Genomic DNA, 21,079 nt, shown 5'->3' with positions numbered 1-21,079 from the left:
GAAAAACAAAGAAAAAGACAAAGAAAAAAAAAACAAACAAACAACAACTACGACAACAACTACGGCAGCAACAGCAACGGCGATGCCGTTGTTGTGGGCGTGCGTGGGTGGGTCGAGGTGCTCCGGCGTAAATGCGTCGCGTTCCGAGCGTCGTTTCTATTTCGTTAGTTGCTCCTCACTCCTTTTCTCTTTGGGCCACGGCCAGTTCCGGCGCTCTCCCGCCCGTTACATTTTCCCCCTCTCTTCGTCTCTCGCACCCTCTCGCTTGCCCAATTCCCCTCTTTTCTTCTTCTTGGCCTTTTCTCCTCCTCCTTCCAAAAGCTTCGACCGCGCCTTTTCTTTTTTTGTTGTTGACTCCTCCTCCGCTCCGCAGCTCCGCCGTGAACGCACCTGCAGCCCCGTGCCACTGCCGCTTTCGATTCCCATGGCGAACCCGTACGAGCAGCGGGAGGACCCCTTCAGGGAGAAGACGTTGGGGTCCCCCCACGCCCCCGCCGCGCCGCACGCAGCTGCGGCAGGGCAGACCACGATAATCACCCCCTTTGCCGAGCCTCAGACATCGTACACTTCCGCGGAGCAGTCCGGCCGGTTTGGACAGCCGCTGGGACACACGGCCACGAGTCAGGCGTATAGCCCGCAACAGCAGTTCTACGACGGCCCCAGCTCTCCTGGCTCACCGGGGCCGCTGCCTCCGCCGCCCCCAGCCTCGCCCGTTAAGGAGCAATCCACGCAGACGATGGTCGAGCAGCAGCCACAAGAGCCGCAAGAGGGGCAGGCGTCCTCGACCTCCAGGTTTTGGACCATTGAATTTTACCAGCAATTTTTTGACGTTGACACCCGACTCGTGCTTCTGCGAATGAGCAACGCCCTGGTGCCGATCAATCCTCCTGACTTCTTAATGGATCGTGAGTGGCGCAACGACGCCGTGCAGACCCCGCCATATGAATTACAAGAGGCAGGTGTGACGTTGTCACGAAAACCCGACTTGTACGGTCCCTTTTGGATCTCCACAACCTTGTGGATGACGCTGGGGGTTGTGAGCAATATTATGAATAGGATTGCGTTTAGTCACCAGCCGTCGGACAGCCGAAAAAAGTGGGAGTATGACTTTACGATGGCATCTATTGCCAGCATTGTTATCTACCTGTATTGCTTTGGACTAAGCTGTTTTGTCTGGGGGGTGATGAAGTATAAGGAGCTGCCCGTCTCATTGTTGGACACGCTCTGCCTCTACGGGTATAGCATGTTCATCTTCCTGCCTGTGGTAATTCTTTGCGCGATTCCGGTTTCCGCACTCCAATGGATTATCGTGGTGGTGGGCGGGGTTTGGTCAACCGCCTTTTTGCTCATAAACTTCTGGCGTCTCTGGAAGGCGACGCTGAGCCGTGTGTGGTTCATAGGAATAGTGGCTGTCGTGACTGTATTTCACATGCTGCTGGCGATGTCCTTCAAGTTTTACTTCCTGCATTACAAATTTTAGCTGGACGTGGCCTCAATAAATAGAACAGGAATAAAGAGAAACATGGCTCTCAAGGCCTCGTGGATATATATTTTTTCTTCTTCGCTTTGGCGTCGGATGCCTCGGGGTGGGGAAGAGTGAGAAAAAAAAAGCGACACATGCGAAGTTCCTGAAAAAGGGACGTAGAGGAACCACCGTTTTCCCTTCTTTTTTTCTTTTTTGGTAAATTCTCCGTCTCTCTTTTTGCTTTGGTTGGCAACTGCATGCCTTTTGATTTGCTCTGCCCTCTGCCCCCCTCCCTTTCTTTCTCTCTCTCTCTCACCCTTTCCATCTCCTTTTTTTGTTTCCTTCCTGCTCTCTCCCTCTCTCTCTCTTTCTTCTTTTCTCGCCTCTTGTTTTCCTTCTTTATTGCCCCTCAGGTCCCAAGTCTGCGCTCCTTCTCCCACTGGTTTCATTTAACTTTTTTAAATTTTACTGTTATTTTGTTTCGGGTTCGTGGCAGTTCCCTAGACAAAAAATGCGTCCCGTGGTTGTGATCTTGCAGCATGAGCCGAAAGACACCGCGGCCTACATGGAGGCGTATTTGATCAAGCGCGGGATCGACTACGTCACCTACGAGTGCTGGAACGATGACGTGGCGCGTTGTCTGCCGTCCTCCGTCGCGAGCCACATTCGCTGCGTTAAGAGGGGCGATGGGGCCCACCGCTTCAGTCCCCTGCCCAATAACTCAGAGGAGGGGGAATGCTGCTGCATTCGCGGCGTTGTCAGCTTTGGTGGCTCCATGAGTGCCAACGACGACCTTCCGTACTACGCCCCGGTCCTGGCGCTCATGCGCTCGTGCATCGAGACCCGCACCCCCGTCCTCGGCCACTGCCTGGGGGGCCAGCTCCTGGCGAGGTGCCTCGGCGGAAGTGTCAGGGCCTCCGAGCACGTCGAGGTGGGGTGGATGGACCAGGAGGTCGTCAACGCCGACGCCGGCGGCATCAAGGACTGGTTTGGCGGGCGACAGGTGATCAACGTGTTCCAAATCCACACCGAGAGCTTCACCGTTCCAGCGGGGGCGAGGCTTGTTGTGAAGGGCAAGTACTGCGCCAACCAGGCCTACCAGGTGGGCGACCAGTATGCCCTGGGGATGCAGTTTCATCCGGAGGTGGACGAGGAGAAGGTGCGGGCTTTGACCTCCACGGAGTTCCCGTCGCTGCACACGCGGGCGGAAATTGGGGCCATGGGCGACGAGGAGGCCGCGCGGCTGTCGCCCGCCGCGATGACCCGCGACGAGATTGAGCGCTGCCTCAGCGAGGGCCGCGTCGAGCGCAACTGGCCCATCGCGGACAGCATCTACGACACGTGGTGCTCCGGGTTCCTCATTTAAGGTGCACCTGCGTTGCGCGCTTGGGTAACGAAGAGAAAAAAAAAAGGCAAAACAAAAACGGAGAGAATTATATTAAAAAAGCAAATGGAAAAAATAAGTACTAATTTTTTTGGACAAGGGGAGAACACACCAAAAAAAAACACATAAATACAACACTAAACACAAGAGACGGGAGGTGTCGGTTGTGTAGTGCTCCCCACACGCACCTAAAGCGATGTTTTCTTCCTTCTATTATGTCCGGCACGGCGGGGAGGACGCAGGCGGGATTTCTGAACTTGGGGACGGTTCCGGGGATGCTGGCGCCACGGAGAGCGGTGGACGGCGAGGGCAGGGCGTGGTTTGACGAGGCACCCCAGAAGCGTGCGGGGAGCAACACCAAAACGCGTCATCCATGCCGGAGGGAGCCAGCTCCGCAGAGAAGGCTTATTCGTTTCTTTGTGCTCTATGCATGTTTCTTTTTCGTGTTGTTCCTGATGGCCCTCACTGCTTCGTTATTCAAACTTCTGTGCACGCTCTCATGGCCCTGGCTTGTGCTGGAAGAACTCCCCTCCCCTCCCCTCGCCCCCAATAGCCTCGCTGCACCCATACACCTGCAGATACATTTGCGTTTGTACGCATTTATGCATGGGCACTTTTCCTTCCTTGTTGTTTTCCGCAACGGCTTTCATTATACTAGCGTGTGCATGCATGCAGAATTCTTTTTTCTGTTTCTTTGCTTGCACACACCAATATATATATATATATGTTCGCTCCGGCATTTGTTTGGGGTAATATTAAAAAAAAAAATATATTTTGCTGTCGGTTGCGCCCGTAGCGGCCGCATCGCGCTTTAAGTGCTGCAACACGTGCAACATTTCATACAGCCAAGTGAGCGAAAAGGGTGGAGACGTTCTGAAATACTGATAAAAGAAAAACAACAACTTTTTTTTCCTTTTTTTTTATGTTTTCTTTCAGCAATTGCAAATCGGATTGTACCTTGTTTTTTTTTTCTATTTTGGCTGCTGCTGCCCCCCCTCCTGCACTGCATGGCTGAGGCTCCCCTCCCCCGCCTCTCCCTCACGTGTATTGATTGCGCATTCGTGCGGGTGGCTCTCCTCGATTATTATTATTATTTTTTCCTTTGGTTTTGCCGCTGCGGCGCCAATGCTGGCGTCCTCTCAGCGCGTAGGTTTCTGTCCCTGGCAATGCGCCGGTGGGGCCTATACTCCTTGCAGTGCCTCTGCGCATGCCTTTTGAGCGTTTCCAAACAGGCGGCGCACGCGCCGTCTCCACCCACCGCTTCCGCTCCCTCGTCGCCGTCACCGTCGTCGTCGTTGGAGCCGGAGAGGCCGCAAAACAAGGCGAGCAGGGCGAGGACGGTGACGCAGGCGGCCACGCGTGCGCCACGCACAAAGCTCGACCTGCCTGCAGCATATTCCTCTTTCCGCGCCATCGCCTCCATTGGTGACGTTCGGGAGCAATACGGCTACTTAGGTCCCGGCGAGCGGGCTGCGCAGGCGCGGGTGCGGGTTGCGGGGCGCGTCACAGGCCTGCGGGATATGGGGAAAATGTTGTTTCTTACAATTAGCTCGGACGGAAGGGAGCTGCAGGTGGTGGGACAGGTGGGCGAGCACTTCACACGTGAGGAGTTGAAGAATTTGAAGGTGTCGTTGCGGGTTGGCGACATCATTGGGGTGGAGGGTGTTCCGTGCCGCATGCAGCGCGGCGAACTCTCCGTGGCCGCCTCCCGCGTTCTCGTCTTGAGCCCCTACGTTTGCACCGACCAGGTGGTCTGCCCCAACCTGCGCGGCTTCACCGTGCTGCAGGACAACGATGTGCGGTATCGCTACCGTTTTGTGGACATGATGACTAACCCTTGCGTCCTTGCGACAATAAGGAAGCGGCATGTGATGCTGCAGGCGCTGCGCGAGTACCTAAACGAGCGCAACTTTGTGGAGGTGGAGACCCCGGTGCTGCACACGGTGGCCTCGGGCGCAAACGCCAAACCGTTCGTGACGCACCACAATGCGAACGGGACGGATTTGTTTCTGCGCGTCGCCCCAGAGCTGCACTTGAAGCAGTGCATCGTTGGTGGAATGGAGCGCGTCTACGAGATTGGAAAAGTCTTTCGCAACGAGGACGCCGATCGAACCCATAACCCCGAGTTCACAAGCTGCGAGTTTTACGCCGCGTACCACACGTACGAGGATCTCATGCCTATGACCGAAGACATTTTTCGTCGCCTGGCGACGCGCGTCAACGGGACGATGGTGGTGCGACTTCCGCCCGACGGCGTCCACGACGGGCCTCCCGTCGAGGTGGACATGGGCAGCCCCTTCCGGCGTCTGAGCGTCTACGACGAGGTGCAGCGCGTGTCTGGGGTGGAACTCCCGCCGCCAGGCGAGCTGAACACACCGAAGGGCATCGCCTACATGTCCGTGCTCATGCTGCGCCACAACATTCCTTTGCCGCCCGTACGAACAGCCGCGAAGCTGTTTGACAAACTCATTGACTTCTTTGTCACCGACCGCATTGTGGAGCCGACGTTTGTGATGGACCACCCGCTGTTTATGAGCCCCCTCGCGAAGGAGCACGCGTCACGGCCTGGGCTGGCCGAACGCTTTGAGCTCTTCATTAACGGGATGGAGTACTGCAACGCCTACAGCGAGCTTAACGACCCTCAGGAGCAGTACCAGCGTTTCCAGCAACAGTTAGTGGATCGACAAGGGGGAGACGAGGAGGCCATGGCGTTGGACGAGACGTTTCTGAAGTCGCTTCAGGTCGGCCTTCCTCCGACCGCGGGATGGGGCATGGGCGTCGATCGCGCCTTGATGCTGCTCACAAATTCTGGCACCATCCGCGATGGCATCATCTTCCCGCTACTACGCGAAGACGTCCGCTCCCATGATTCCAAGCGGCGTCACAAAACGGCCTCGTTTTTTGACTTCAACAAACAGATGACACTCTTTTGCCTTAGTGGCTTGGAGCAGGAGTTGAAGCGAAATGGCCTCTCGGACGACGCCTGCGCCCACCTCCGTGAACTGCGAAAGACCATCGTGGAGTTGGGGAACCGCGGCGGGGCACACGGTCTCCCCATGACAGGCGCGCGTTTGCCCGAGTGGCGACTAACGCTGCTGTTGTCAATCATTCGTTTTATGTGCGGCCCACATCGGCGGTGAGGTTCCTTCTTTGGCGGGTGGCGGGGCACCCTCTTTTGTACCTTCTTGTTGAGTCTTGCAGAGGTGGTGTTGGGTGGGTTTTGCGTGAAGGGGCGGGGGGACTGTCGGAGCTCCTTCTTTCCCCCCCCCCTCCCTCATTGGTGTTGCTGCGGGCCGTGGGTTGGGTGGTGGCCGCGGCGACTGCTGTTGTGTTGTGGCGTCGCGGTGGGAGTGACGTGCTGGCGAAATCGTTTTGCTGCGGCCCGTGCGACTTGCACCGGTTGCCGTCGCCACTCCGCTTTCCTGTTGGTGCTGCGGGTACTTCTTTTATTTTTCCCGCCCTCGCCCCTCTTCCGAGGCCCGTGCCCTCCGCCGGCGTTAGGTTGCAAGCAGCGGAGAGAAGACGTGAAGTGTGCGCGTGTGTGGGGAGAAAAAGATAAACAGTAAAGATTAACTAAACATGGGAGGGGAGCGTCAGGATGACGTCTACGAGCGGATCAAGTGGAACGGCTGGGGTCTGAAGGGACTCGAATTAAAATACGACGCGGAGAAAAACCTCGTCTTCCACTTGAACGGGAAGCCCATGCGAGGCCTCCTGAAGTTCATGCAGGAGGAGCTTCGGAAGCAGACTGGTGAGGTACACCTGGTGAATTCGCCGGGCATTTCCGCGGAGGAGGCCGTCACGCGACTTCCCAAGCCTTGCATTAACCAGGCATTCCTTCAGGAGCTGCGGCAGGCGCTCGTGGAGGAGCAGGTTCGCCTGGACGGCGAAAGCCGCCTCACACACATATTCGGCAAGAACTACAGGGATCTCTGGCGGGCCAGAAATGGGATGATTGATCGCGCCCCCGACGCAATTTGTCTTCCCAACAACCACAAGGACTGCGCGAAGATTGTGGAGCTGGCGCATAAGCATAATGTGGTCCTTGTTCCTTTTGGGGGCGGCACAAATGTCACGGGTGGCGTTGAGCCTTCGCCTTTTGAGACAAAGCGCATGATTGTTTCGGTTGACATGCGTCGAATGGGACGCATGTTGTCCATTGACAAGGAGTCCGGGCTGGCTGTGTTTGAGGCGGGCGTTCTGGGCCCCGACATGGATGAGCAGCTGCGACCCCACGGCTTCATGTTTGGTCACGATCCTGACAGCTACACTCACTCCACTCTTGGCGGGTGGGTTGGTGCGCGCGGGAGCGGTGCCATGTCAAACAAGTACGGCGATATAGAGAACATGGTCGTTGCGATGAAGGTGGCAACTCCAATTGGCGTTGTGGAGACTCCTCTGACTTCTCGACCCTGCGGGGTGGACCTCAACGCCATGTTCACTGGCTCAGAGGGCGCGTTCGGAATCATCACAGAGCTGACGGTCAAGATTGAACCCATTCCGGAGGTGAGACACTACGAGGGGTGGATGTTTCCCTCTTTTGAGGCCGCCTTCTCCGCTTTTCACACATGCACGCGAAAGGGGGTTCATCCATGCACAATGCGCCTGTACGACGAGGACGACACACGCCTTAGCTTTGCTGCGAGTACAGACACTAGTTTTCTCAGCTCGCTTATTAGCAGGTGCCTGAAGAAATACCTGGGGGACATAAAGCACTGGGATCTCAAGAAACTCTCTCTGGTCATCATCGGCTTTGAGGGAACCAAGTTCCAGACAAATTGCCAACGACGTGAGTTGTCAGGTATCTTTAAATCGTTTGGGGCTGTTTGCGTGGGGTCGAAGCCTGGGAAGTCTTGGATGGAAACAAAGTACGACCTGCCTTACCTGCGCGACTTGGCTCTCTCACACTGCCTCTGGGCGGATGTGTTTGAGACCAGTGTTTTGTATTCGGACGCCATTCCCTGCTGGCGCGCTGTGAAGGAGGCGTTTGACGCCGTCATGAAGGAAAACGGAAGGGCCGGCTGGATTGGGTGCCACACCGCCCATCAGTACCGGTTCGGCTGCTGCCTCTACTTCACATTCATTGGCGAGCAGCACGACGAGAACGACATTAAGCTCTTTTTGCAAATCAAGCAACGCGCCATGGAGGCCATGCTGCGCCACACAGGGAACCTCTCCCACCACCACGGGATCGGCTACGAGCATGTTCCGTGGATGCAGCGGTATAACGGCAAGGTTGGGCTGGAGGCAATTATGCGGTTTAAGAGCGCGCTTGACCCGAAGAACATTTGCAACCCCGGCAAGCTGCTCCCCTCTCCGCGGGCGGAGGGCGAGACGTCAGCGGCAGCGGAGGCCCGTCAACGCCGTGAGATGATGTTTGACAAGATGGGGATTCCGGGCGCGGTGCAGGCCCACCTGTGAGAGAGATGTATATGTATATATGTGTGTGTGTTTTTTTGTTTCCCCGCTTTTTTTTTTTGGGGGGGGGGGGACTGCGCGTGCACCGTTGCCTTGGGGGTTAATGGATAAGCCAAGGGAATACTTCTTTAAGAGGAATAAGCAAGCGACAGCAACAGAGTCAAAATACGGAGAACGGGGTTGATGCATCTGAAGAATTGTGATGATGGTGATGGGGCGGGGGTAATTAGCAGGATATACGTGGTGTGAGCGGCGGCGGCGAAGGTTGTTGCGGCGAGTTTTTCCCTTCCCGCCCGGATCTCCTCCGTCCCTGCGGCAGGCACGCACGAACGAGAGACACAATGTTGTCTGACACCCTTTCCACCACCTACCTCCTTCCCTGCCGGCGATCCATGGCTCCCCATCGAGATGCAGGTAGGTTTGCCGTTTTTGTTTCCTTTCCTTTCCTCTCTTTTTGTTTTGCAAGCGCGCATTACAGAGACGCCGCTGCGCAAGAGGGATACACGGGCACTGCGTGTGTGGTGCGTGGCACACCCAATATCGGTGTGTTTGGTTATGTCCGGCACATTGCGTGACCAGAGATGCAACTGATGGCACCCCCTTGTCCTTTGCGGGATCTGGCGGACTGCGCACCCATTTGTGCGTTTCTCGTCCTCCGTCGCGCAACCGAGCCGAAGCGTAACCGCTCTGCCCACTTCTGTGGAGGCTAACAGGGCTTCCGCGGCGTATGCACACCCGCAGCATTGGGGTACGGATACGGGGTGAAGTGTGTCTGCTTCCTCTGACTGGGGGGTTCATGTGTGGCGTCCCCTACGTGGAAGCGGTGGCGCCGCAAGCGAATAACGCTGCTGTCCCATTTGCGCTGCCAGACGACGACGCGGCCTGGGCGGCTGTGCTCCTCCTTTAGCAGCTTACGGAGGCTCGCCCTTGTAAGCCTCCGGGACGGAGACGCACTGCGTGGAGTAATTGAACTAACGAGCCTACCGGAGCTGAATATTTCTGACGCGTCGTTTCACCCCGCTCTCCCTTTCATTCCGTTCCACTCGAACTTTGTCTTGCCTGGCAAAGAGCCGGGCCACCTTTGGCTGCTGCGCCGTTTTTTTTTTTTGATTCAATTGAAAGGGGACCATCGATTTGGCTTCATTTCACCGCTTGCACTTCTTTGGAGTACTTATTGGACGCGCGGCGCAAAACTCCTTGCAAACTTCTGCGCCCTCACAGTCGTGCCGGCGCCTGGAGCTATTCCGAGTTCTCACCATCCGACGCGCATGACGACGGCATGGCCGAATGCATGGCGGGGGCTTCACGGCTACACTAGCACGTGTTTCGGATAAATCTTCTCAGTAGTGTCTTCTCCTCCTCACTTTTGGCGCCACAGAGAGGCGGTAGTCGTTGCCGCCCTCGCTGTTGTGGGTACTGCATGAATATGTGCACACGTCTGTTGACGCAGACCCTGCGGCGGGGCATGAATTTACTTTCCTTTCCGTTCTCTCCCTCTTCTCCTCTCCTCCCCCCTCCACATTGTTCTGTTAGGGGAAAAACGAAAGTCGGAGGGTATCCGGTGTGGAATGCTCCATTCCACGGCTTCTGACCTCTATGAGGAGTGCTGTGCACTCTACGGGGTGCGGCCGAACAGGGACGTGGCGCAGCAGCTGGCCAGGCCCAACTTTCTCACCATCCGGGAACTCGATGCTTCGAGAACTTTTCTCGGCGAGTTGGGCGTGCGGGCACTCCTGGAGTTCGTTGGGAGCCACGCCGGGATTCGGCGTCTCGTTCTCACAAAGAATGGCGTCGATGCGGCTTGCGTGGAGCACCTCTGCAGCGTCCTGCGCGAGAGTCCGTCGCTTTCTTCCGTCGACCTGTCCCAGAACCCCATGTCGACGCCCTCCGTGCGGCTCCTTTGGGAAACAGTGAGGGCCGTACCGCACCTTCAAGAGGTGAAGATTGACAACTGCGGCGTAAGCGAGGATTGGGTGAATCGACTGGGCCGCTGCTGCAAGGCGAACAGTGAGTTGCAGCACCTTGGTTTCTATCCGTACGGCCCAGAGCGCAGCCTTCGGAGCTGGGAAACGGTATTCGTGCTCCTGCTTGGTCCGGAGCCTCTCGTGCAGGCCTACTGCAGGGATGCCCTGCCGTATGTTGGAAGCTTTCTGTCGCGGCTCCGTCTACGGATTGCTCCGCTTACTATAGAAAAGACGGATACTCATGACGTAGTCATGAGCAAAGTCTGGCGATGTAAGTCGAGCTACAACTACGCGTTAAGTTGGTGCGTTGTCCTAATAGATGAGGCGACGCAGTGGACGGATCCGGATATCAGTGCCCTGACTGCCGTGCTGCGGCAAGAGGAACCTGTGGTCCCTCCGCTGCGGAACAAGTTTGGTGTCCTTCGCGACCCGATACACCGCTGCGCGAAGCACCTGTTTGTATATGTGCTGCTCTTTCTCTATGAGGACGAGCTGAATGGAGGTGGACGCGTCTCCACAGTTCAATCCGGTGTGTGGCTTGCCGCAATGGGCATTACCGTGTCGGATGGCGTGCAAGTTCCCCCCGCAGTGGCCTTGCCCAGCGAGCGAAGCTGGAGAATACGCTGTCCGACTGATATTTGCACCGCCTTGTACTCCGTTTTCTCAGAGCGGCCTCGTTCTATGACGTTCCTGGAGGAGGACAAGGAGTCTGCCGAAAGGGTGTGGGAGACAATTGAACGCGAAAAAAGCATCGGCTCGCTGCATCCAAGATGCAATGACATTGTCCACTACATGGAGAGGTCTGCCGGACAGTTGTCGGTTCCTTTGATTTTGTACGGTGCGGGTGACCTCGGAAAGCCCCAGATTGTGTCTTGGGTGGCCGCAAACTATGCCACAGTGGAATCGCTCCGTGTCGTTCCATATCATGTGAGCCACGAGGCTCGGAGCCTCGTCGTGCTCTTGTTTCACCTCCTCCGCGTCTTTTCAAGGAAACCCAGACGGGTGTATCGTAGTGTGGAGGAGCTCTCCCTGGACGTCCGTGGGGCCATCTCTGCCTACGACGGTCAAATGGTCCTGCTGTTGGTTTCTTCCATCGACCACCTGGACGGCTGCGGAGGCCGGGAGTCGTCCGTGCTCGAATGGCTTCCGGCGTCTCTGCCGCCGTCTGTTCGCGTCATTGTCTCGCTAAACACGGAGAGCCCGCTTCTCACAGCCCTTCGGAAACGCATGCCGCAGCCGTACGAGCTGCTCATTACATCGCTGCCAAAGCAGGTGCGGGCCGAGTTGTTTCTCCAGGAGCTTTTGCGGCGTGGTGTGAGTGGGGCGTCATCCGCAGCCGCGCAGCCGACGAGGAGTGGCAGCTCTGCCCTTCGGTTTGAGCCCACCAAGTCGCTGGAAAGTGCCTTTTTGCTGAAGGATGGCTCGGAAAGCGTGCACTTTGGGATGTACACGGCTGCGCTCCTCCAGCGAATGCCGGAAGATTTGCTCGAGTGGGACACTGCGTTTCTTATGGCTGAGGAGGTGCCGGACACCCTGGATGAGATCATCACGCTGTTGCTGAGACGGTATGAGGCGCTGAGCGACACACTCACGGTTCAGTATCTCACAATGAGCCTTGTTGCGTCGCCGCTGCCCATTTCTGAGGTTACTTACATCTGTGAGGAACTCGGGCCCTGCGCACGCCACAAAACTCTACCGGTGATTTTGATGATGTCGGACGACGGTCTCTTAACTGTCACCTCCGACTCCGTCGTCCACTTGTCGGGCTCTGATGTGCGGCGGGTGGTCTTGAAACTCTACGCCGACATGCAGGACACTCTCAGTGTACTGGTGGAGACACATCTGTTTCGGCTGGTCAAGACGCGAAGTCCCGATATGTCCTTCTGCTTCAGACATCTGGCACCAATCATGATCGCAAACGGTAGCCTTGTGGCCGCCTACGAGCTCGTCTTGAGTCCAATTTACATGGACGCTTTGCTGAGTCGCGATCCAGAAAACGGCAACTATGCCGTTGATTTGGTCTTTTCTCTGTTAAGCACACGTCAGTTTCTGCTGGAATTGGATGTCGGCGCTTCTAGCTCAATGAAAGCGAACATTGACGGTCTTGTCCGTGGGGCTCTGCAAAGTGCCCTTGAAGCCTTGCAGTCGTACGATGGATGCTTCTTCCAGGCCGCCTTGTTGGCCTCCGACGTCTCGCCGTATCAGGTGCGGGCGATGAAGGCAACGGAGGTTCCCTACACCGTGCTTGTCCCCCTGAACCGCGGCGATGAGGATGACGCAACACACTCTTTGGAGTGCAAGCATCTACCTCTGTATTGCCATTTGTGGGGGGAGTATCTCGTGGTGACAACAACGCAGGAGGTTATCGTGTACTCTGCAGCGAACTTTGAAAACGAGATTGCGCGGTCATTTTTACCGTTTGAGGCCAACCAGAATCTTTGCGGCTCCCTAGTTGCTGCGGGAACCCGTGTCGTCGTGGTTGGCAATGGACAGTTGCTGTTGTGGGACTTTGCCAGTCAATCATTTACGATGTTTGAAGACACCACCACCTCCCTGAATGAAAATGCATTGGACTCCTTTGGCCTCAGCCTCCTCGTTCGCCACCCCTCGAAGGAGCAGTTCTCCATCATTGACGTGTCCAAAAAGAAGGTTGTCATGGAGCTCCCGACATTTGAGGCGCCTGTGCGTGAGGCGCTCTATTGTGGCAGTGGGATTCTTGCCCGCGCTCTCTACGACTTATTCCTCTTGCGGGAGGAGGAGGAGGCGGTGATGAAGCTTGCGCACTCAGGCGCTATTCGTGGTGTGAGTTTTTGCAGTGACAGTCGCCTTATTGCGTCTTGCGTCAGGGAGAGTATCTGGATCTGGTCTGGGGCAGGGGAGCTGCTGCATCTCATCGACGCCGGCTTGACACCCGTTGAGGACCTTTGCTTTAATGCAAGCGGGGAGTTGCTGCTCTCGTGGCAAAGTGAGGGGGTGAAGCTGTGGCGCTCGCTGAGTGGGGATTGCGCGGGGGCCGTGGAGCCCTGCTTCGATGAGCGGGCCTCCTTCATTTGTTTCACGGAGGACGGCTCAAACATTCTTGGTCGCTGTGGCGCACACATTTATCTCTGGGATGTCCACACCCGTCAGCCGGCGGGGTGCTTACGGCCAGCACCGGCCACTTCACGTTTGTGCAGGAGCGAAATCAAGTCATCATTGGGACAACCTCCCAGAAGGAGGTGAAAATATGGCGGGTTGGCGCCGCTCCTATTCCCTCCATTCAGAGGGCAAGGGAAAAAAGTCTTACAAGTATGTGGCGTAAGAATGCCAGGCTCTCACTTGCTCCCATTGTCCGCGTCAGTGTGAATTTGAATGGAAGTCTTCTCACTGCCGTAGATGATGCTGGCTCGGTGATTCTGCAGCCGATGGACGGCACGGCAAGGTGGGAATGCAGCCTTGCAAATGTGGAAAGCACTGCCATTATGGCTGACATGCTTTTATTCACTCTGAAGGGCGAGAGCCAATGCTTCTTTTGGAAAAAGCAGAGTGGAGACGACACCGTACACGAGGTATTGCTGCCGCGGGACGCCGCGATGAATGCGACGCTGGAGCTTGCAGCTGCCGAGGTTGGGGGCTCCATAGCTGTGGTTTCAAACTCTGAGGAACGCAATGTGATTTACGTCTATACCGCTTCCGATTGGAATTTGACAAACCAGTTTTTCGGTCACTCTGGGCGTATTGTTCAAGCTTTTTTTGCGGGTGATTTTCTCTTTAGTGCGGGGGCGGACTGCACTGTGCGGCTTTGGAGTCTGCTGCGGCATGCGGAGCGGGCATCGTACACCCACGCCTGCGCCATAGTTGCGGCGGCGCCGGGCCCCTTAGCGACCCTCTTCTTAGCGGACGAGCAATCACGGCTGTACCACTTACATGTAGAGAACATTGCCTCTGCGGCGCACGCGCGCTTTGTTGCGGAGGCGCTGGAACTGTCCCTGACCATTCCAACCACGGCGCGGGTCCGAGAGGTCACGTACGCCTCCGACCTGCTTGCCATGTCCACGGCGGACGGCTCAGTGTGCTTGGTGGACCTGCGCCAGGGCGGGACGGTCAGCAGGCTGTCCGACTACAAGTGCCTTTCGCTTGCCTTCGCCGCCGAGGGGGACGAGGTGCATGTCGTGACGGGCCACTCGACTGGTGAGGTCGTTTTGCACCTTGTGCGTTTCGCTGAACCGATGTAAACAAAATAGATAGAAGGAAAGAGAGAGAGAGAGAGTTGGCGATGACGGAACATACGTGTCGGCCTGTTTCCTTCTCATTCCTTCTCTTTCTGCTTGTGTGGGGGGTTTTGGTACGTGCGATTTTGGCTGCTTTTTCGGCTGTCCCACGACTTTTTCTTCTTCTTTGCTTTGCTTCGTGCGTCGGTGTTTTTTGTCGCCAACTTGCGCGAATTGGGGACTGCCGCCCGCCCGCGCGCAGGAATAGGAGGGTGAAACCTGCACGCCGCAAAAGGTCAAGAGGGCACGCGTAGTCAATAACGGAGCCAAGGAGAGGCAAGAGGAAGAAGAAGCAGAAGGAAAGAAAAAAAAAATCCCTAAAAACCGACAGAACCAGCACAATGCGGCGGGACGATTTTGAGCGCCGACGTCTTCGGGATTTGTATGACCGGAACGTGCGCCGGGTGCGAGCACTGGCGGAGGCGCGGGATGCGCGAAGGACCGACAGGGACGACGATGTGGCGGCTCCCCGGCGCTACGTCGTTAGCGAGCGCCGCACTCGCCTCGAGGGGTTTGGCCGCGGCGGCTTCCAAGTGCAGCGCTCCCGCCAGGGCAGGCCCGGCGCAGGAGGCGGTCGCTTCAGCGACAAAGGCGTCTACCGCCGCGGCGCCCTGGACCGCTTTGAGCGCGATGACGACTTCGAGCGCAAGCTGCGCCGTGAACGCTTCCGCGAACGCCGCCTCAGTGAGGGCGGGCTGCGGTTCGGTCGCCAGCGCCTGCGCCTTCGCCGCAGCGAGCGACGGGAGCTTCGCCAGCTTCGTGAGCTCCGCGACCTCCGTGAGCTTCGCGCGCTTCGTAACTCACAGAGGGCCCAGGGCAACGGCGGTCGCCGCGAGCCCCCCCAGCGCGAGGCGCTAGAAAAGGAGCCGGAGCGCCACAGAAAGGATCAGCGTGGCGGGCGCAGGCGTGGCGGAGGCGGAGGCGGCGGTCGTGGCGGTGCTGCCCAGCAGCCGCTCACAAAGGAGCGGCTCGACGCGGAACTCGACCGCTTCCGCGGCGGCACGTAGTAGAAACTGATTGGGTGGGGAGGTATTCAATTAATAGAGGTCAACGAAGCTGGCTTGATGGAAGTCTAAATTGAGGTGGCCGAGGGATCCTCTTCACGTGCTGTAAGTACCTAACAGGAGAAGCGAGGGGGTGAATGAAAAAGAAGGGAGTCCGTTGTTGTCTTCCTGTCCCTAATGCGTGCACACATGCGCCTGCACAGACGCCTATTTCACGCGAAACGTGGATGAGCCGTCAAACATTGGCACTCCTATTTCTTTTCTTTTTTTTTCTTAAGCCTTTTTTGGTTAGACGATGGCGGGTTCCGCCGCAGGGGTTTTGCTGCTTTTGTTTCGTTTTGTCCTTGCGTGAGAGATTGAGACAACGTGCGGCTTGCGGCGAGCGACCCGGTCATGCCGGTCTCGAGGTGCAGCAGGCGAGAAGGCGAAGAGCAATGTGCCCTGCCACACCAACGGGAGGAAGCGGAACGGAACCGGGGTGCCTCCGGGCACGCGCTGAGCCGAGGCAGAGGTCTCTGGACGCCGACCGCATCCGACCGAGCCCACCGCGGTGGTGGAGGCCACATGCGTCCCAGTTCCTTCCGTCTTTTGTGTCTTGCCCCTGCGCCAACTGAAAAACACCTTCGACCGTTGCGGTTCCGCCGTCTTTTCCGCATCTCATCATGGCCCTCCATCGTGCGCGAGGCGCGAATCCCCACCTGCGTCCTCTCAGGCACACACACACACACACACACACACACACACACACACACTTGCCCGATGTTGTTGCATGGCACTCCGTATACTTTGGCTCAGTGGCTCCCACGTTGGGTTCGTCACATCTTCCGTATTTGTCGCTGTTCCCGCCGTCTTGTGACGGCTTGAGGTGCGCTCAGGCCAGTGGTGTGTCTCCCAGACTGACGCCTTGGTGGCTCCTGTGCATTGTGTTGCCAACGATGGCATCCGCAATCCACTTTTTGTGTATTGTTTTTCTCCCACCCCCCTCTCCGCACTACTTGGGCCTTGTCGCTCTCTCCTTCCGATGCACATCTCTAGTCGTTAGTGAATGCGGCTGGGACGGCCAGGGAAGTTGAGCGTGGTGAGTCGCGGAATGTCTGCATTTCATGCGGGAAGGCCGCCGCGTGCCTTGCGCCCGGGCTACACCCCCCTGTCAACTACCCACACGGTCTTTGGACAGAAGCAGGCCACTGTGCCTGCTGTGCCGCGCCGCAGGAGCCTGCTTTCGACGGATCATCCGGTCTTCGGCACAAGTAAACCGCTAACTTCTGATGGACCATTTAAGGGCCCCATTAGTATTTCGGGATTTTTTTTGGCCATTGACCCCAACTTCGCGGCAGGGACACAAAGCCGGATGAACCCAAATGCACAAATAACAGTGCGTGACAGTGAGGGAAACATGTCGCGCGTCCGCTACCGCTGTCACCTAGAGTCTGATACCGGACTGAAACTAGAGGCGCTTATACGACTCCAGGTTGGGTGGGTCTCGCCGAAGGTGACTTTCTCCTCTATCCCCTATGTCATCTACCTTGGAAAGGGCTTCGATGTGAGCATTCCATTCCTTATGCACTTCACCATGGTGTCGGTGTTGGATGAGCATGGGGATCACACGGGAAGCTTTCTCTACTTTAGCGGGACCCCCATGCTCGGATTCTCGGCGGGCCTCACCCAAATTCGGAGAGGGAAGTTAGTGCTAAACCCATCGAGGGAGGTGGATCCCGTGGAGGAGTCTAAACAGTTTGTTGGTAATATTCATGTTCGACAATTGGGCTTTGTCGTACTAAAATGTCTCGTGTACGCTTTGTGTTGTCTCGCGTGCGTTCCTGCTTCGCAGCGCGTTTTTCAGTACATTCTGCCTGATCCGTTTCACCGACACAGTGAAGGCGCAGTTTGACGGGTGTCTGATTCATTTTTGTTTAAGTTGCTTTTTGACGATGCTGCAACCCCCATTTTTTTTTTGTTGGGGTGGTGGGGGGTGGGTGGGAAATAAATGAACTGTTCTTTTGGTTCTCCTCTAATGCTTTTGCCTTGTGCGTTCCTTCTCTACAAAAAAAAAAAAATAATTGTCCATTGTTGTCTGTGCTGCTGGTTTTTTTTTTTTCTGCGTCGCGGCGCTTACTCTGCGGCCCGGCGGAGGGGAGGACGCCGCAGCCGCCTTTGTCTGTTTTCCCCCGTAACTTCCTTCCGTTTTTTTCTTTCGCTGAGCGTCTCCTGTCGCTGCCGCACACGGCTCTGCTGGCCCTCGCGTAGATGCGGCGAACATTTGTCGTGCTGTGGCAATATGGCATCCACGCCCCCCGCGGCGTGGTGTACCACGGCGCCAAGATGAAGCATTGGCCGGAGCAAAAGATCCCGGAAAATTTCAACTTCACTGAGGAGCAACGCTTTAGGGCGAAGGCCATCCCTCGCGACGTTGGGAAGATACCCCGCGACTTTGTCCTCAGCGTCCTTTACCGCCACCAGCCGTGCGAGGTGAGCGGCCTCTGGGAGTACTGCACCAACGACCCCGGAGTGGTGCTCGACAGCAAGCGGCATCTGCGTGAGGTGCTGCAGCAGGCAAGGGAGGAGGGCTTCGTGACCTTTGAGCGGGACCCCGTTTCGAGTGAGTGGCTCTGCTTCCTCGCACGGGAGCGCTTTGAGGAGGTGCGACAGATTGCTGCAGCAAGGGCTGAGGCGTCGGAGGCCCACTCGGGACTGCGTGGCTTTAGCGCGACGGAGACCTCGGCATACGCGGAGCGGTTTAAGGAGATGAATGACACTGCAAAGGAAGAGCACTTGCGTCGCCTTGAGGAGGAGGTGAAGACCACCACGAGACACCTGCGCTCGTTCCAGCGGAAGGAGGTGGACTACCTGCCGTACACGGACCTAAACGGAAAGGTCAACTTCATGTGGTGGTACGAGACAAGGGACGTGCAGCAGAAGGGGGGCGATGCACTCCCCGCCTCTAGCAGAGGCACCTTGACGGAAAACCCCGATCATGGCACCGCACGCCTTGGTAGCTGACGTTCTTGTCGTATTACTTCGTCTTCTTTCCTTATGACGGAGGCCACTTTTTCTCTCCCCGTTCCCCCCCCCTCCCTTTCCACACGCATGCACGCACAAACACACTTGTGTGGACGCATGGGAGTCTCCTTGTTTATATTCCCGCCTCCCCCCTTTTTTTTGTTTTTCTGTCAAAGCCTCTTTTTTAAAATTTCATTTTACGTTACTTTTTGCTTTTGCCCCTGCCATTTTGTAGAAAATGAGTGCGCAGGTCGAGCCGGAGTCCTCCCGCCTGGAGGAACTGGAGTTCTACAGGAGCACCCTGTACCAACGGGTCCAGGAGTGCCCCATATCAATCACCCCAGGGGGTGAAATGATGCGCTTCCTGCGGAGGGAGCTCGTGCGCGCCGAGGAAAGTGCTGAGACGGAGGAGTACCGGCTGGTGGTCGGGGACATGTTCAGGGTCGTGACGGACTCCTTAATCTCCGCGGCGCACCGGAGCGCCCCCTACGCCCACATCGATAGCAGCCTCCCGAGGGACTACCACGTCACAAAGGACGAGGACGAGCTCTTGATGGCCGACGGCATCTTCGACTCCGACGAGGAGGTGGACGCGGACAGCGAGGTGGCGGCCAAGCCCTCCGTGAAGGAGAAGGAGCAAAAACAACGCAAGCGCGATGAACTGCGAAGGCGGCGGGAGGAGGAGGAGGAGATGCTCGTCAAGAAAAATAAGGTCCCGGATGATAAAGGGGGTCTCTTGAATACGTTGGGCCCGTATGCCGCGCCCCGTCTCACAATTAGAGCCTCCACCTTCACGTTCCCAAGTCGAAAGACTCTGGAGCAGCGCACCGCACTGCCTTCGCCTGAGTCCTCCTCCTCCTCCGAGGAGGACGACAACAATTACGAGGAGGAAACTGTGGCGGTGGCCTCCTCGTCCTGCTCCGCCGGTGGGGGCGAGGCCGTAGCTCACTTGACGGCTTTCATGAAGCCCTTGTCGATGGATTCCCTGAAAAAGCTCAGTGAGAGCGCCAAGGTGAAGAGAAAACCCTCATCCTCGAACCGCGAGTATATTACACAGATTGTCAGGGCTGCCGTGCGTGTTGGATGCGATAAGGCATGTCGCCTTATGGATAGCCACAAAATATTCGAGGAGATGACAAACCACTTTCAAGCTGGACCGTTGAACACGGCGGCTAGCATCGACTTTTTACAGTCCCTTCCCGATCAACTAAAACACGCTCTAGGCCACATTTTGGGTGTCTGGGAAGAGAGTCCCCAGGTGGAAGCCATGTGGGAGCGTATGGTGGCCATGGGATTTTTGGGCGTTCTCACCAACCTTCGCCTAAAGCCGCTCAAGAAGATTGCGACGGAGTTAGGCGTGCCCATGCCAGACACGCAGTCCACCGAGAAGTGTTGTGAGACCATTATGTTTGCCGCATTTCCACGGGAGCGGTTGCGGGCAAAAAATTCACGCTCCAAGAAGCAAAAGACACTCAATTTTACGGTTCCACCAGCTGGAATGCGGTGTAAAGGGCACATGGGTTTTATCACGTTTCAGGTGGAAAATGTTTCCATTTTACCCAAAGATAATGAGCGTCGCTACTCTCCGGAGTTTGAGTTTGGTAAGCTGAAGTGGAGTCTTCTTTGCATGGCGAACAAGGAGTTTCTGGCGCTTTACTTGTGTCAGACTGGCAGCGTGTTCTGCAAGTTCCTGATCACAGTGGTGAATCATGCGAATGTAGACGACTCTATCTGCAACGAAGGCACGCAGCGGTTTTCGACGCGGTCACAGGAAAATGACTGGGGGTTTAACACCGTGATTAAGTTTGAGGAGTTGCTGAACCCGAAGAAGGGGTTTTGGCAGGAGGAGGGCGACAGCGTCACAATCGAGGTCGGCATCGTCCTCGTGGAGACGCCGAAGCCGCTCAACCCGGCGAAAAACACGTCGAATAAAGACAAGCAGACGGGTCCCAAGGTGGATGAGAAGGCGGTGCGGCAGCTCATCGAGGATGAAAAGATGGCACAGGTCCGGAAGCGCATTAAGCAGGAGATCGCCAAAGTCCTAAAGGACGGGGAAAAGACTCGAAAAGGGATCGCGCAGCGAGCCACGAAGGGGTTTCACGACCTGGTGGAGCGCTTCAAGGCAGAGAAGCAGCGCATCATCAAGGAGCTCGCGGAGCGCGAGCGGCGGGAGCAGCAGGAGCGACAGCGCGAGCTTGAGATCATTAAGCAGGCACAGGAGCAGAATGCGGAGATGAAGCGGCGCATCGAAAATCTGAAGAAAGAGAACGTTACTTTGATGCGGGAGAAAAAGGAGCTGACGCAGGAGACAAGAGACTTGAAAAAGACAAGCGATAGGTATACCCAAGAACTGCATGCCATCAATGAGAAGAAGACGATGCTTCAACAGAAAGTCACGCAGCAGGAAAACAAAATTGCCGCGGCGGAAAAACAACTCAGTGAGTTGCGGCAGGAGGAGTCACCCAATCCATCCTCGTCGGATGATGAGGCAAACGTGAGCGATGACTGTGAAATCATGTCTCGGCTCAGGGAGTCGCTTGAACAGTACATCGGGACCGATGGAAAAGGTGAATAAAGCGCATGCCAGCGTATTT

General features: G+C 56.6%; 10 protein-coding genes across 10 annotated transcripts, besides 7 other annotated features; all 10 read left to right on the top strand.

Annotated features, from left to right (window-relative positions):
• Position 1: 1 nt before the first annotated feature.
• Positions 2 to 78: a microsatellite.
• A 346-nt stretch (positions 79 to 424) lies between these two features.
• Positions 425 to 1,480, top strand: Tco025E_04626 (protein YIPF2; the record flags this gene model as incomplete). The annotated part of the gene is made up of 1 exon (XM_029371536.1): positions 425 to 1,480. One exon carries the CDS (start codon positions 425 to 427, stop codon positions 1,478 to 1,480), a length of 1,056 nt encoding a protein of 351 aa, XP_029228362.1.
• A 257-nt stretch (positions 1,481 to 1,737) lies between these two features.
• Positions 1,738 to 1,852: a sequence feature (GA-rich).
• A 124-nt stretch (positions 1,853 to 1,976) lies between these two features.
• Tco025E_04625 (glutamine amidotransferase class-I) lies at positions 1,977 to 2,831 on the top strand (the record flags this gene model as incomplete). The annotated part of the gene is made up of 1 exon (XM_029371535.1): positions 1,977 to 2,831. The coding sequence occupies one exon, from the start codon at positions 1,977 to 1,979 to the stop codon at positions 2,829 to 2,831; it is 855 nt and encodes a 284-aa protein (XP_029228361.1).
• A 921-nt stretch (positions 2,832 to 3,752) lies between these two features.
• Positions 3,753 to 3,782: a sequence feature (A-rich).
• Positions 3,783 to 4,015: 233 nt separating this feature from the next.
• Positions 4,016 to 5,989, top strand: Tco025E_04624 (putative lysyl-tRNA synthetase; the record flags this gene model as incomplete). The annotated part of the gene is made up of 1 exon (XM_029371534.1): positions 4,016 to 5,989. One exon carries the CDS (start codon positions 4,016 to 4,018, stop codon positions 5,987 to 5,989), a length of 1,974 nt encoding a protein of 657 aa, XP_029228360.1.
• A 439-nt stretch (positions 5,990 to 6,428) lies between these two features.
• Tco025E_04623 (alkyldihydroxyacetonephosphate synthase) lies at positions 6,429 to 8,270 on the top strand (the record flags this gene model as incomplete). Its single annotated transcript, XM_029371533.1, has 1 exon — positions 6,429 to 8,270. One exon carries the CDS (start codon positions 6,429 to 6,431, stop codon positions 8,268 to 8,270), a length of 1,842 nt encoding a protein of 613 aa, XP_029228359.1.
• A 1,467-nt stretch (positions 8,271 to 9,737) lies between these two features.
• Positions 9,738 to 9,776: a sequence feature (GA-rich).
• Positions 9,777 to 9,835: 59 nt separating this feature from the next.
• On the top strand, positions 9,836 to 13,453 carry Tco025E_04622 (WD40 repeat-containing protein; the record flags this gene model as incomplete). Its single annotated transcript, XM_029371532.1, has 1 exon — positions 9,836 to 13,453. The coding sequence occupies one exon, from the start codon at positions 9,836 to 9,838 to the stop codon at positions 13,451 to 13,453; it is 3,618 nt and encodes a 1,205-aa protein (XP_029228358.1).
• A 68-nt stretch (positions 13,454 to 13,521) lies between these two features.
• On the top strand, positions 13,522 to 14,445 carry Tco025E_04621 (WD40 repeat-containing protein; the record flags this gene model as incomplete). The annotated part of the gene is made up of 1 exon (XM_029371531.1): positions 13,522 to 14,445. One exon carries the CDS (start codon positions 13,522 to 13,524, stop codon positions 14,443 to 14,445), a length of 924 nt encoding a protein of 307 aa, XP_029228357.1.
• A 7-nt stretch (positions 14,446 to 14,452) lies between these two features.
• Positions 14,453 to 14,480: a microsatellite.
• A 269-nt stretch (positions 14,481 to 14,749) lies between these two features.
• Positions 14,750 to 14,793: a microsatellite.
• A 29-nt stretch (positions 14,794 to 14,822) lies between these two features.
• Tco025E_04620 (uncharacterized protein) lies at positions 14,823 to 15,488 on the top strand (the record flags this gene model as incomplete). The annotated part of the gene is made up of 1 exon (XM_029371530.1): positions 14,823 to 15,488. One exon carries the CDS (start codon positions 14,823 to 14,825, stop codon positions 15,486 to 15,488), a length of 666 nt encoding a protein of 221 aa, XP_029228356.1.
• A 710-nt stretch (positions 15,489 to 16,198) lies between these two features.
• Positions 16,199 to 16,237: a microsatellite.
• Positions 16,238 to 16,530: 293 nt separating this feature from the next.
• Positions 16,531 to 17,376, top strand: Tco025E_04619 (uncharacterized protein; the record flags this gene model as incomplete). Its single annotated transcript, XM_029371529.1, has 1 exon — positions 16,531 to 17,376. The coding sequence occupies one exon, from the start codon at positions 16,531 to 16,533 to the stop codon at positions 17,374 to 17,376; it is 846 nt and encodes a 281-aa protein (XP_029228355.1).
• Positions 17,377 to 17,732: 356 nt separating this feature from the next.
• Positions 17,733 to 18,485, top strand: Tco025E_04618 (uncharacterized protein; the record flags this gene model as incomplete). Its single annotated transcript, XM_029371528.1, has 1 exon — positions 17,733 to 18,485. One exon carries the CDS (start codon positions 17,733 to 17,735, stop codon positions 18,483 to 18,485), a length of 753 nt encoding a protein of 250 aa, XP_029228354.1.
• A 238-nt stretch (positions 18,486 to 18,723) lies between these two features.
• Positions 18,724 to 21,060, top strand: Tco025E_04617 (trichohyalin; the record flags this gene model as incomplete). Its single annotated transcript, XM_029371527.1, has 1 exon — positions 18,724 to 21,060. One exon carries the CDS (start codon positions 18,724 to 18,726, stop codon positions 21,058 to 21,060), a length of 2,337 nt encoding a protein of 778 aa, XP_029228353.1.
• Positions 21,061 to 21,079: the final 19 nt, after the last annotated feature.

Source organism: Trypanosoma conorhini (assembly GCF_003719485.1).
Source record: "Trypanosoma conorhini strain 025E chromosome Unknown Tco_14.4_contig_00241, whole genome shotgun sequence".
In the NCBI taxonomy this organism is placed as follows: domain Eukaryota; phylum Euglenozoa; class Kinetoplastea; order Trypanosomatida; family Trypanosomatidae; genus Trypanosoma; species Trypanosoma conorhini.
The sequence above is the reverse complement of the archived record's forward strand: the minus strand, read 5'-3'. Positions and strand labels throughout refer to the sequence as shown.